The sequence below is a fragment of the Callithrix jacchus genome, chromosome 12 (genome assembly GCF_049354715.1).
Source record: "Callithrix jacchus isolate 240 chromosome 12, calJac240_pri, whole genome shotgun sequence".
Lineage (NCBI taxonomy): Eukaryota > Metazoa > Chordata > Mammalia > Primates > Cebidae > Callithrix > Callithrix jacchus.
In genome coordinates this window covers 94,371,850-94,387,549 of record NC_133513.1, presented here as the reverse complement: position 1 = coordinate 94,387,549, position 15,700 = coordinate 94,371,850, and the positions used below count along the sequence as shown (strand labels likewise).

General features: G+C 40.1%; 1 protein-coding gene across 47 annotated transcripts in view; it reads right to left on the bottom strand.

Moving 5' to 3' along the window:
* BTRC (beta-transducin repeat containing E3 ubiquitin protein ligase) overlaps positions 1-15,700 on the bottom strand; it is a 205,379-nt gene that overhangs the window by 126,529 nt on the left and 63,150 nt on the right. For 33 of the 47 annotated variants that reach the window (XM_035268832.3, XM_078346311.1, XM_078346322.1 and 30 more), the window contains one exon: positions 11,218-11,325. The exons of the other annotated variants lie outside the window; for them this stretch is intronic. In XM_035268832.3, coding sequence (XP_035124723.1) covers positions 11,218-11,319 — 102 coding nt within the window. In that variant the 5' untranslated portion in view covers positions 11,320-11,325. The remainder of the gene's footprint in view (positions 1-11,217; positions 11,326-15,700) is intronic. 47 annotated transcript variants of the gene reach the window in all.

Sequence of the window (15,700 nt, the reverse complement as noted above, 5' to 3'; positions counted from 1 at the left end):
ATGGGCTGAATGCACAAATAAAAAGACACAGACTGGCAAATTGGATAAAAAACCAAAACCCATCACTGTGCTGTATCCAGGAAACCCATCTCACATGCAAGGATACACAAAGGCTCAAAATAAAGGGATGGAGGAAGATTTACCAAGCAAATGGAGAGCAAAAAAAAGCAGGAGTTGCAATTCTCATCTCTGATAAAATAGACTTTAAACCAACAAAGGACATTACATAATGGTAAAAGGATCCATACAACAAGAAGAGCTAACGATCCTAAATATATATGGACCCAATACAGGAGCACCCAGATATATAAGGCAAGTTCTTAACGACTTACAAAGAGACTTAGACTCCCACACAGTAATAGCGGGAGAGTTTAACACTCCACTGTCAATATTAGACAGATCAACCAGACAGAAAATTAACAAGGATATCCAGGACTTGAACTCAGACCTGGAATAAGCAAACTTGATAGACATTTACAGAACTCTCCACCCCAAATCCACAGAATATACATTCTTCTCAGCACCACATCACACCTACTCTAAAATTGACCACATAATTGGAAGTAAAGCACTCCTCAGCAAATGCAAAACAACTGACATAATAACAAACAGTCTCTCAGACTATAGTGCAATCAAGTTAGAACTCAAAATTCAGAAACTAACTCAGGACTGCACAGCTTCATGGAAACTGAACAACTGGCTCTTGAATGTTGACTGGATGAACAATGAAATGAAGACAGAAATAAAGAAGTTCTTTGAAACCAATGAGAACGAATAACAACATACCAGAATCTCTGGGACACATTTTAAAGCAGTCTCTAGAGGAAAATATATAGCAATAAGTGCCCATATGAGAAGAGTGGAGAGATCCAAAATTGACATCCTATCGTCAAAATTGAAAGAGCTAGAAGAGCAAGATCAAAAAAACTCAAAACCTAGCAGAAGACAAGAAATAACTAAGATCAGAGCTGAACTGAAGGAGATAGAGACACGAAAAACCCTTCAAAAAATCAATAAATCCAAGAGCTGGTTTTTTGAAAAGATCAACAAAATAGACAGACCACTAGCCAGACTGATAAAGAGAAAAGAGAGAACAACCAAATAGATGCAATAAAAAAACGATAAAGGGGAAATCACCACAGATTCCACAGAAATTCAAACCATCAGCAGAGAATATTACAAACAACTCTATGCACATAAACTAGTAAACCTGGAAGAAATGGATAAATTCCTGGACACCTGTGTCCTCCCAAGCCTAAACCGGAGGAAGCTGAAACTATGAATAGACCAATAACAAGGTCTGAAGTCGAAGCAGCAATTAACAGCCTACCACAGAAAAAAAGCCCAGGTCCAGATGGGTTCACAGCTGAATTCTACCAGACACACAAAGTGGAGCTGATACCATTCCTTCTGAAACTATTCCAAATAATCCATTAAAAGGGAATCCTTCCCAAATCATTTTATGAGACCAACATCATACTGATACCAAAACCCGGCAGAGACTCAACATGAAAAGAAAACTTCAGGCCAATATCCACGATGAACATAAAAGCAAAAATCTTCAATAAAATACTGGCAAGCCGATTGCAGCAGCACATCAAAAAACTTATCCATCATGATCAAGTAGGATTCATCCCGGGGATGCAAGGCTGGTACAACATACGCAAGTCTATAAACATAATTCACCACATAAACAGAACCAAAAACAAAAACCACATGATTATCTCAATTGACACAGAGAAGGCATCTGACAAAATTCAACAGCACTTTATGCTAAAAACCCTCAATAAACTCGCTATTGACGGAACATATCTCAAAGTAATAAAAGCTATTTACAACAAACCAACAGCCAATATCATACTGAATGGGTAAAAACTGGAAGCATTCCCTTTGAAATCCGGCACTAGACAAGGATGCCCTCTTTCACCACTCCTATTCAGTATAGTACTGGAAGTTCTAGCCAGAGCAATCAGGCAAGAAAAATAAATAAAGGGTATTCAAATAGGAAAGGTGGAAGCCAAATTGTCTCTATTTGCAGATGACATGATAGTATACCTAGAAGACCCCATCGCCTCAGCCCAAAATCTCCTGAAACTGATAAGCAACTTCAGCAAAGTCTCAGGATATAAAATCAATGTGCAAAAATCATAAGCATTCCTATACACCAATAACAGACTTAAAGAGAGCCAAATCAAGAACAAACTGCCATTCACAATTGCTACAAAGAGAATAAAATACTTAGGAATACAACTAACAACGAACATAAGGGACCTCTTCAAGGAGAACTACAAACCACTGCTCAACAAAATAAGAGAGGACACAAACAGATGGAGAAACATTCCAGGTTCATGGTTAGGAAGACTCAATATCGTAAAAATGGCTATACTGCCCAAAGTAATTTACAGAATCAACGCTATCCCCATCAAACTACCATTGACTTTCTTCACAGAACTGGAAAAAAACCACCATGAACTTCATATGGAACCAAAAGAGAGCCTGCATAGCCAAGTCAATTCTAAGCAAAAAGAACACAGCAAGGGGCATCACACCATCGGACTTCAAACTATACTACAAGGCTACAGTAATCAGAACAGCATGATACTGGGACCAAAATAGAGATATAGACCAATGGAACAGAACAGAGGCATCGGAGGCAACACAACATATCTACAACCATACAATCTTTGATAAACCTGACAAAAACAAGCAATAGGGAAAGGATTCCCTGTTTAATAAATGGTGTTGGGAAAACTGGCTAGCCATGGGCAGAAAGCAGAAACTGGACCCCTTCCTGACACCTTACACTAAAATTAACTCCAGATGGATTAAAGACTTAAAAATAAGACCTGACATCATAAAAACCCTAGAAGAAAATCTAGGCAAAACCATTCAGGACATAGGCGTAGGCAAGGACTTCATGACCAAAACACCAAAAGCATTGGCAACAAAAGCCAAAATAGACAAATGGGACCTAATCAAACTCCACAGCTTCTGCACGACAAAAGAAACAGTCACTAGATTGAATTGGCAACCAACAGAATGGGAAAAAATTTTTGCAGTTTACCCATCTGACAAAGGGCTGATATCCAGAATTTACAAAGAACTCAAACAGATTTACAGGAAAAAAACAAACAAGCCCATTCAAAAGTAGGCAAACGATATGAACAGACACTTTACAAAAGAAGACATACCTGGGGCCAAGAAACATGAAAAAATGCTCATCATCACTGGTCATTAGAGAGATGCAAATCAAAACCACACTGAGATACCATCTCACGCCAGTTAGAATGGCGATCATTAAAAAATCTGGAGACAATAGATGCTGGAGAGGATGTGGAGATATAGGAACACTTTTACACTGTTGGTGGGAGTGTAAATCAGTTCAACCATTGTGGAAGACAGTGTGTCGATTCCTCAAGGCCTTAGAAATAGAAATTCCATTTGACCCAGCAATCACATTACTGGGTATATATCCAAAGGACTATAAATCATTCTACTATAAGGACACATGCACATGCATGTTCACTGCAGCACTGTTAACAATAGCAAAGACCTGGAACCAACCCAAATGCCCATCGATGATAGACTGGACTGGGAAAATGTGGCACATATACACCATGGAATATTATGCAGCAATCAAAAATGATGAGTTCATGTACTTTGTAGGGACATAGATGAATCTGGAGAACATCATTCTCAGCAAACTGACACAAGAACAGAAAATGAAATACCGCATATTCTCGCTCATAGGCGGGTGATGAAAAATGAGAACACATGGACACAGGGGAGGGAGTACTACACACTGGGGTCTACTGAGGGGAGCCGGGGAGGGACAGCGGCGGGGGGGGGGAGCCGGGGAGGGATAGCCTGGGGAGAAATGCCAAATGTGGGTGAAGGGGAGGAAGGCAGCGAAACACACTGCCACATGTGTACCTATGCAACTATCTTGCATGTTCTGCACATGTACCCCAAAACCTAAAATGCAATTAAAAAAAAAAACCAAAACGTCATGTTTCACTTAGCTCAAGATTTCCCTAAAATTACTGGTATTCTAAGGCCATATAAATCTATACACACACACACACACACACACACACACACACACACATATATTTTTTTAATTGAAACAGGGTCTTGCTCTGTCCACCCAGCCTGGAGTGCGGTGGCACAATCATGGCTCACTGCAGTCTCAACTTCCCACCTCGGCCTTCCAGATAGCTGGGACTACAGGTGAGTACACCTAGCTAAATTTCTGTAGAGACAGGGTCTCACCAAGTTGCCCAGGCTGGTCTCGAACTCCTGGTCTCAAGTGATTTGCCAGCCCTGGCCTTCCAAAGTGCTGAGATTACAGTTGTGCCTCACTGTGCTGGCCCCTTACTTATATTCTTACAGTTAGAATTTCATTTCTCTTCTCTTTCAATGTCTAAGGCAAAATAAAGAATCTTAATTACTCAGCTGTTTTTTTTTTTTTTTTGAGATGCAGTCTTGCTCTGTTGCCCAGGCTAGGGTGCAGTGGTGCAATCTCAGCTCACTGCAACCTCTGCCTCCCAAATTCAAGCAATTCTCCTGTCTCAGCCTTCAGAGTAGCTGGGACTACAGGCACACGCCATCACACCTGGCTAATTTATTTTATTTATTTTTAATAGAGATGGGGTTTCACCATATTGCTCAGGCTGGTCTCGAACTCCTGACCTCAGGTGACCCACCTGCCTCAGCCTCCCAAAGTGCTGGGTTTACAGGCGTGAGCCACTGTGCCCAGGCTCTTACTCAGCCTTTTTTTTTTCTTTCTTCTTCCTGAAAATATAGCAACTAATACTCAGCTATTTTTAATTACTTTAACTCTATTGCTCATTCTCATTTAATAATATAGATTATAGGTATCACCATTTGCTGGGGATGAGCAAATGATTCCACAAAATATATCTACTGGTAATCAACAAATCTTAATTACTTATACACTTTCCAGGATAAATCAATGGAATGATGAAAATAAAAATATGTTCAAACTAAACATATCCCCATAGAATCTATTTGAACAATTTTTTTCAGCATTTTCCCCTGTAACTAGTTTTCAAACCATCTCAATACTATGGTTTCAATTTGAGCTACTAGGAATAATCCAACAAATTGAGCAATGATTCCATAGCTCTTCCTTCTTTATTGCTGTAAGAATTTTGACTTAAGGTGCTTCAAACTTACTAAAATAATCCAACGATTAAAAAAAAAAGGCCATGAAGACATTACATTACTGAGACATTTCTTTAAACATATTTGTCAATATTAGTAAAAATGAGTATTCCTACTGGGACAACCACTTTGACGAATTGCTTGACTGTGTCTTTTAAAGTTAAAAATACACTTACTCTTTGATCCAACAAATTCCACTCTTAGGCATGTACCTAAGAGAAATAAAAATACATACCAAAAAGAGACTTATACAAAACTGTTTACAGTAGTTTTATTCATAATAGGCCAAAATTGGAAACAATCCAAATACCTATCAATAAATGAATGGATAAACAAATTGTAGTGTACTAATATAATGAAATATATTTAGCAATATAAGAGAACTACTGATACACACAACATGGATAAATCTTAAAAACAGTATACTGATTGAAAGAAAACAGACACAAAAGAATATATACTATATGACCACATTTATATGAAGTTCAAGAATAGGCAACACTAGTCTTGGTGACAAATCAGAACAGTAATTGCATATGGGGATGGGTACAGACTAGAAAGGAGTATGAGGGAACTCTCTCAGATTATGAAACTGTTGGGTACCTTGAAATTGAAGTAGGTTACACAAAAGTCATTTGTCAAAACTCACCTAAGAGTACACTTACAATCTATGAATTTCACTGCATATAAATTTTACTCAAATAAAAATCTAAGTAAATAAAATAAAACCTAAACCAGAAGGATGCAAATGCACTAAGACTGCTATAGTTCCAGTAGGTGGGCACAGAAGATACTAGATTCAAACCCAATTTCTGCCTGACAACCAGCACTATCAAGTACCTGTGTGTGCTGAACCTGACATAGAACAAATTATTGAATTGATAGGATAAAACCAGAACATAAGACCATTTTTGCTATATAAGACATAATAATAATCTTGTTGAGGCCAGGTGCAGTAGCTCACGCTTGTAATCCCAGCATTTTAGGAGGCCAAGGTGGGCATATCACCTGAGGTCAGGAGTTAAAGAACATCCTGGCCAACATGGCTGAAATCCCATCTCTATTAAAAAAACAAATTTAGTAGAGATGGGGTTTTAGCCATGTTGGCCAGGCTGTTCTTAAGCAGTGGTTTTTCATAGGCACTATAGCCCTGAACTCCTGGGCTTAAGCAATCCTCCCACCTCAGCTTCCTGAGTAGCTGGGACTATAGACATGGACAACTGTACCTGGTTCCTGCTCATTTTGTAAGTGTCTTTTGAAAAGCAGAAGTTTAAAAGAGTGAAGAAGTCCAATTTATGTTATTTCTTTAATGGTTCATTTTTCTGTGTCTTAGCTAAGAAATCTCTGCCTAACCCAAAGTCACAATGATTATTTTCGGCACATTTTCTATTAGTTTTATAAACTTTAACTCAGATTTAGGCCTATGATCCATTTCAAGTTAATTTTTGCTATACAGTGCAGTGTAACAGTTGAGGTTCATTGTTTTGCACATGGATATCCAATTGTTCCAGTATAATTTCTTGAAACAAACTGAGACCAATGGATTTTAGTAAAATAACAGAGGAAGTTCACTGATAAGGTTTCAGACACTATACTGCAACTAATCTTCAAGAAACTGCAACTACCTGAAAATGGTATTAAAATATCTTTCCCGGCCAAGTGCAGTGGCTCATGCTTGTATCCCAGCACTCTGGGAGGCCGAGGTGGGTGGATCACCTGAGGTCAGGAGTTTGAGACCAGCCGGGCCAATACAGAGAAACCTTACCTCTAATAAAAATACAAAAATTAGCTGGGCATGGTGGCATGTGCCTATAATCCCACCTACTGGGGAGGCTGAGGCAGGAGAATCGCTTGAACCTGGGAGGTGGAGGTTGCAGTGAGCCAAGATCACACCATTGCACTACAGCCTGGGCGATAAGAGTCAAACTCTATCTCAAAAAACAAAACAAAACAAAAAACTAAAATATCTTTCCCTTTCAAACTATATACTTGTGCCAGGTCAGATATTACTCATATATGTCAACCAAAATAACAAACCACAATAGATTGAGTGCAGAAGCAGACATGAGAATCCTCTGTCTTTTCTTAATCCAGACATTAAAGAGATTTGTAAAAATGTAATACAATGCTAGTCTTAATATTTTTTGAAAAATATACTTTTCATAAAAATATTATTTTCATTACTAATTATTTATAGTCTTTAGGTGAACTAAAGCATATTTAATTTTTTCTCAATTTCTATTATAAATACAGTGAATATCAATAGATATAAGCCACATAAACAAAAGCACTTTAGGGTCCTCATCAATTTTTTAGAGATTTAAAGATCCTGGGTCCAAAACCAAGCTGCCATCATCTCTCTCTTCAATTATTGAAATTATCCTTTTTATAGCCAGAGTAGCACATCTAAATGCATCTTCTTATAGCCAGAGTAATGCAAATCAGATCAGGCAAAACATATGTTTAAATCATTTCAGTGACTTACTATTCTTAGCATCAAGACTAAACTACATACTTTGGCCCACAAGACCTGAGTGAGTAAGCTTCCCCAGTCTTTTCTCACTTCATTCTCCCATTTCTCTTTATTCTCTGCAACAACAGTCTTGTTTTCAGTAAGGTCCTTAAATGCACTAAGCCTCATTGGCTCTTGGGGCCTTTGCACTGACTCTTCCTTAGGCCTGAAAAGTCCTCCTTCTCCTCCATTCCTTCTCCTATTATTGAGTTAATTTTTTCTCATCCTTCGGATCTTAAACATTGATTACCTGATCTTCTTTACCCCAACCTTCAGGTTAGACAGGGTCCTTCTTTTATATACTCTTACAGCTCCTTGTACATTTCCTTCCTAGAATTTACTGGCTTGGGAGATTACACTGTTAGAATTATGTGATTTAATAGCTTTCAATCATTTCACAAAATAGAAATATAATAAACATCTATATAAGTATGTGAACTATTAAATAAAATTTTGCCAAATACCCAAGATCAATAGTTCTCATCAGATTCCCAAAGGGATCCATGACCCCTGTGTAGTGAAGAATTAATCTTTACCAAACAGAGGTCTGGTCTTTGCTCTTGGCTACTGTAAAGTGGTCTCTAGGCCCCTGGAACTTCTTGTCTGGTAAGAGTTTCTCTGTTTGCCTGAGAGCTTTAGCTACTGGACAAATGTGATTCATGTTGGGGGCACTAAACCACACCTATAAGTTTCAACACCAGGAGGAAATAAGAGACTAGAGGTCAGCCATGTGAGCAGTATGTGACTGAACAGCAATGAATAAGCTGGACATCAAAGGTTCAGGTGAATTTCATGTTTGGTAATACTCTGTGTGTATTGTCACACACTGTAGCTGGGAGGCAGTAATGCCATCCATGACTCCATGAGGAGAAGATGACAGGAAGTTCCACAATTGGATCCTTCCCAGATTCAGCCCTACGTGTCTCTTCTGTTGGCTAATTTTAACTTGTGTCCTATCCCTGTAATAAACTGGGAGTATAATTGCTTTCAGCGAGTTCTAAGTCCCTTCCAGCAAGTTATCAAACCTAAGAGTGGTTGTGGGGACCTCTAAACATGAAACTGGTTTCTGAAGTAGGAGCAGCCTTTTAGGAATTACTGTTCCCTCAGACTCTGCAGACTGGCTAAACTAACTGCAATTCCAAAAAGGCAAAAACAAAAAACAATACACTAGACTACACACAAATTCTTCAATGGCAGAACCTTGTCAATATGATATGTAGTTAAAAATACAAGATATAGCCAAGCACAGTGACTCACATCTGTAATCCCAGCACTTTGGGAGGATGAGGATCACTTTAGCTGGGGAATTCGAGACCAGCCTGGGCAACATGGTGAAACCCCAACTCTACCAAAAAATACAAAAATTAGCCAAGTGTGGTTGTGTACCTGTAGTCCCACCTACTTGGGAGTTTGAGGTGGGAGGATAACTAGAGCCCAGAGGCAGAGGTTGCTGTGAGCTGAGATTGTGCCACGGAAGGAAGGAAGGAAGGAGGGAAGGAAGGAGGGAAGGAGGGAGGGAAGGAGGGAGGGAAGGAGGGAGGGAAGGAGGGAGGGAAGGAAGGAGGGAAGGAAGGAAGGAAGGAAGGGAGGGAGGGAGGGAGGGAGGCAGGGAGGGAGGCAGGGAGGGAGGAAAAAAGGCTGGGCATGGTGGCTCACACCTGTAATCCCAGTACTTTGGGAGGCCGAGGCAGGCAGATCATCTGAGATCAGGACTTCTAGACGAGCCTGACCAACCTGTCACCTCTACTAAAAATACAAAATTAGCCAGGTGTGGTGGTACATTCATGTAATTCCAGCTACTCAGGAGGCTGAGGCAGGAGAATTACTTGAACTGGGAGGTGGAGTTGCAGTGAGTCGAGATCTCACCACTGCACTCCAGCCTGAGTGACGGAGCAAAACTCCGTCTCAAAAAAAAAAAAAAAAGATATTTCACTTTGAAATAAATAGTCTCAGGATATCAATTACTCTCCAATAATACCAATAATGTTTGTGTTTATAACAATGATGATAAAAGCAATAACCATCACACCATCACTGCATGCCCTTACCACAGTATCCATTTACAGATAAGGAAATAACTAGTTCAGTATGATACCACTGGTGACAAAGACAGTATTCAAGACTTGATGTGGCTGTTAGAACCTACATGCTTTACTATATTATATTTCATAGTATAAGCAAAGGAAGTTTAATATTAAATTTTGTAAATGAAATGAAAATCTCCAGCTTTATGATCACTAAAATAGCATCATTAAAAATTAGCAACTCTTAGCACAGGTTAGGAATGTCGAAAACCTAAGTTCCCCTCTTTTAGCTAAAATTTAGTCATAAGCATTCCAACACTTATAGCCTATCTTTGAAATTCTTCTAAATAGATACGAATGACACAGGTTAAAAGCAGGCAAGCATTAATATAAAAACAAATTTGTTGTATATTACTATAAAATGCTAAACACAAATTCCAATACCTGAGGTAGATAAGATTCAACAAAGAAAACAATCACATATGGCACACTAATCTGTAAGCAATAAGCACCAAGCTCCTTCCTACATTTTTCTCTGCAATTTTCCAAATTATTCCTCTATAAGTTTCTCTCACATCCTAGAACTGACATCCTGGCCTCTAAGAAAGGCTGAGGTGGCTGGGCATGGTGGCTCATGGCTGTAATCTCAGCACTTTGGGAGGCAGAGACCGGTGGTTCACTTGAGGTCAGGAATTTGAGACCATCCTGGCCATCACGGTAAGAATCCATCTCTACTAAAAATACAAAAATTAGTTGGGCATGCTGGGGCATGCCTGTAATCCCAGCTACTTAGGAGGCTGTGGCAGGAGAATCGCTTGAACCTGGGAGGCAGAGGTTGTAGTGAGCCAAGATCGCACCACTGCACTCCAGCCTGGGCAACAGAGGGAGACTCCGTTTCAAAAAAAAAGAAAGGCTGAAGGGAACTGGAATCTGTTAATTCATGAAATACCAGCTAGACTGTCTCAAGATGAGTATTATAACCAAAGGTCTCAAAGGTTTTCTACCTAGAAACTAGAAACATTAATCAAGATATAAATAAAACAGTTATTAAAAAATATATAGATATATTTAGTAGTATAATTAACAGAGATAAAAGAGTAATCATTAAAAAAAATAAGAAAATATTCAGGCAACTGATTGTAATTAATTGATTATACTAATTGGCTTTATGTAGGTCCAGAGCAAATATTACATATTGAACAGCTATTTACTGAGATTACTTTAGTCACACTTCTACTAGATCTGAAAGCCAACAGTCAAGCTATACTATGTCTATTTTGGTAACCAATCATGATAAAAATGTCTTTAGAGTGGATCAGTCTGGATCTACATTAAAAACTAATCATTAAAGGAGTATTGAGTGATGGGAGACACAGGCAATATGAAGGAGAAAAGGTGAATATAAGTAAAGCATGGGAAAGGAGGAGGAACATACTAATGAATTAGACACACACACTAATGCCCACAAATAACCCACAGAGACAGAGAAAGTACCTGGAAAGCTGTGAGTGCGCCAGTCCCTGGGTTATACAGGCATCGCAGCGAAGGCATGCTGTCCGCCAGGCTGGAGCAGCCCAGCCACAGAGACCTGGGCATAGAGCACTGCAGAGAGAGGACAACTATGAGATGGGACAGTATGAGACAGGATGGCACAGATTACAGGAATTTTTAAGGCTTGGCTGAATGCAATATTCCAGTTGCAGCTGACCTTATGATAGAAACATCTTTAAGAAACACACTACTTAACTGGTTCTAACCCCAGAGAGAAACCCAAAAGGGGCAGTAGTGGCCAAAAAGCAAAGGGGAAAAAAAGAATTTATCGTTCAAAAAACCAATTAGTCAAAAAAAATTTGTCCCTATTCTTCTATGTATGAGTCTAAAGGAAATCTACTTCACAATCCAGTTGATCAATTATTTTCCTCTATGCACCTCAACTCAGCTCCCGTAAACTCACCACAGGGTGTAATGCTGTGTAGACTAAGCAGAAAGACAGGGAGTTCACAGAAGCATTACAATATTAGGAATGGTAAATTAGAAAACAAAGCACCACAGTTAGGTTGTTTTTATTTTTATTTTTTAGAAGGAAAAGAAAAAGTATTGTATCCCTACGGCTTTGACAGCAACAAACTCTGCACAGTTTGCATATGTTTTATGTATCTTGTTAGTCTGCTATTCATTAACCAAAATGCATAGTTACCATAGCAGCTGCCTCTTCATCTCCAGATGGATTAGGGGTGTGTGGGGGAAGTGTAAGGTGGAGAGAAGAAACAACCCAAACAGAAGGGAAAACAACAACAAAGGAAGAGAGACAGGGATAGAGGGAAAGGAGAAAGGAGAAGGGGGAAGGGGGAGAGGGGCAGAGTGGGAGAGGGAGAGAGGAGACCCAGAAAGCTGCTGGTATTAAAACCTTCTAAACAAAAAAACCAACAAACAAAAATACCTAAGAATGTACATATACATATGGTGTATTCAGTAGCCAAAAAAGGTAGAAATTACAATTTCTAGTAGCTCTAAGTAAATAATACTAGTATTACTGCACCTATAGCTTTATAAGAAACTATACCTTTCAAAACTATTTTTACATTCTTCATGTTTCTCTAAACATATCCCAGGCTGAAGTTTCATCCATCAACTTAAGTGCTATTACAGTCTAATAATAACAACTAAAAAACTAAATACCTAATTGTGGCACATATAAAAACAGGGATACATCTTTTAAAATATAGTAGTCAATATAGATAACATTAAACTTTAAATTACAGACTTCAGAATATTTTATATTGTCATAGACTTTTTTTCTCCTTAAAACAATATAGTTGTAGAACTATTGGGAAGCAAAATACGGTATTCACTGTTTACACCATCTAAGATTGATAAAAGGACAATGAGAGCCATGCAAGGGGTTTGTGTCTGTGGTCCAAGCTACTCAGGAGACTGAGATGGATGGATTGCTTGAGCCCAGGAGTTCAAATCCAGCCTGAGCAGCACAGCAAGATCCTGAGAGAGAAAAAAAAGAGAGAAAGCGAGAGAGAGGAAGGGAGGAAGGGAGGCAGGAAGGGAGGAAGGGAGGAAGGGAGGCAGGGAGGGAGGGAGGGAGCGAGGGAAGAAGGAAGGAAGGAAGGAAGAAAAGAAGGGAGGGAGGGGAAGGAAATGGGTTGTAAATAAATCCAAAGGAGATCTGATCTGGACCCCCTACTTTTATATCATTATCCTCATTTTATTTACCACCCATAGGACTATGCTTAATACATTATCCTCATTTTATAGTTAAGGTGACTAATGCCCAGGAAAAATTAAGTATTTATCCATGATCATGAATTTACAAAGTAGGGAAGTAGGGACTAGAGTCTTGGCCTGTTGCTTTCTAGTGCAGAACTCTCCCTCCTGTCTCCATCCATCCCTCACTCATAGACACTGGACTTCAAAAGAAGACTATCTACTAAAGGCATCATCACAGGATAACATGCCAAGCAAAACAGCTAAACTGCTCTGAATTACTCCAACAATCTCCCAACTTTGTTTGCTGTTTCCAACGTTTCTTCACCTCGAGCTACAATCCATTTTATAAATAGCAGCTAAACAGAATAAATAATTGTCGTCACTTTGTTATCATGTCACTGTCATCAATAATTCATAAGGGCTCCTTATATCTACTATATGAAATCCAAGCACTCTATCAATCTGGCATTTCCCCACCTGCAACATCAACTCACCTTCTCTGATCTTCCAACTGGCCCTGACACTCTAGCTAACTACCTACCTTGGTATGTTGTTTAAATACTCATCCTACCCCTATGTCTTTAAACCTATAATTTCCTTCTCCCTCTCACCCTGTCAATCCACATCTACCATTTACATCTATATCTCCTTAGAATTATGTATACTAATTTCACTCTCTGCCAGTCATTCTTAATAGCAGAGATTCTCACATTGGAAGGAAAAGGCAACAGAAAGAGAATCCAGAAAACAGGGTAAAAAAAAGCTTCCTTCCCATTGAGAATCACATTCTACTCATATTACTGCTCTACAATATAAGTATTAAAAATGCTTTGGGCTGGGAGCAGGCTCACACCTGTAATCCCAGCACTTTGGGAGGCCGAGGCAGGTAGATCCCCTGAGGTCGGGAGTTCGAGACCAGCCTGAACAACATGAAGAAATCCTTTCTCTACTAAAAATACAAAATTAACTGGGAGTGGTTGCGCATGCCTGTAATCCCAACTACTCCAGAGGCTGAGGCAGGAGAATCACTTGAACCCGAGACGGAGGTTGCAATGAGCCAAGATCACACCACTGCACTCCAGCCTGGGCAACAAGAGTGAAACTCCGCCTCAAAAAAAAATGCTTTGCTAGAATAGTTTTTAATATTGTAATCATTTATTCAACAAACCTTATGCCTTTCTTGTAGTAGACACTGACTGAGCCAGATGTGTTGGCTCAATCCCGTAATCCCAGCACTTTGGGAGGGCGAGGCTAGTGGATCCCTTGAGCCTAGAAGTTCAAGACCAGCCTCAGCAACATGGGAGACCCCATCTCTATAAAAAACAAAAAATAAAAAAAAAGCTGGGCATGGTGGCATAGGCCTGTGGTTCCAGCTACTTGGGGAGGCTGAGATGGGAGGACTGCTTGAGCCAGGGAGATCAGGGCAGCAATGATCAGTGATTATGCCACTGCACTCCAGCCTGGGCAACAAAGCAAGACCCTGTGACAGGACAGGACAGGACAGAGGGGAGGGAAGGGTAGGGAAGGGGAGGGGGAGATGGGGGAGAAGAGATAGGGGAGGGGAGAACAGAGGAAAGGGAAACAGAGAAGAAAGAAAGAGAGAAAAAAAGAAAGAGACAGTGAAAGGGGAGGGGAGAAGAGGGGAGGGGAGGGGAGGAAAGGGGAGCAGAGGGGAGGGGAGGGGAAGGGAGGGGAGGGGAGGGGAAGGGAGGAGAGGGGAGGGGAGGAGAGGGGAGGGGAGAAGGGAGGGGAGGGGAGCGGAAGAGAGAAGAGGAGAGGAGGTGGGGGAGAGGAGGAGAGGAGATACTGTCCTGGGCACTAGGGCTAGAACAATGGACAAAAAACCCACAAAAATCTCTGTCTTTGTGGAACTTATATTCTAGTGACTTTCTCTCAGCCTTAACTTTTACATTAAAAATCCTTGGCCAGGCGTGGCTCATGCCTGTAATCCTAGCACTTTGGGAGGCCGAGGCAGGCAGATCATTTGAGGTCAGGAGTCCAAAACCACGCTGGCCAACATTAGCTGGACATTGTGGCGGGCGCTTGTAATCCCAACTACTTAGGAGGCTGAGGCAGGAGAACTGCCTGAACATGGGAGGCGGAGGTTGCAGTAAGCCTAGATTGCGACACTGCACTCCTGGGTGATAGAGTGAGACTCTGTCTTTAAAAAAAAAATTCTTAACATGAAAGTAACTCATTGTTATAAGAAACGCTGTACATATACAGTTGGTTAAGGTTCTGTGTATGCTGGGTAGAAAAAAGGCTCACAGTCATTTGGAAGGAAAGATTGAGTCTGAGAAAAACAAGAGAAATCAGAAGCGGGAGTAAATAAAAAGAGCAAGAAAACACAGGAAAAAGAGAAAGGAAATAGTGGAAGAAAATGGAAGAGGCACAGGAAGATAGCTTGTCACTTCTCCTGCTTCTCTCACAAGAGGGCAAGCAGCACATATATTTTTAACCATACTAAAGCCACCTGCATGACATACAGCAAGCACAGCTGGGTCTAGAAACCAACCAGAAAGCTTTCAGTCACAGACATGGGGCTCTTTTATAAATTAAAATATACATATTTATTTCTTTTTGTGAACATTATTTGGTAAGTTTTTAAGGACTTCCTGTTGTGAATGATTTATCTCCTCCATTTTATATAAAATTTGCATTATGGCCGGGCGCGGTGGCTCACGCCCATAATCCCAGCACTTTGGGAGGCCGAGGAGGGTGGATCATGAGGTCAAGATATCAAGACCATCCTGGTCAA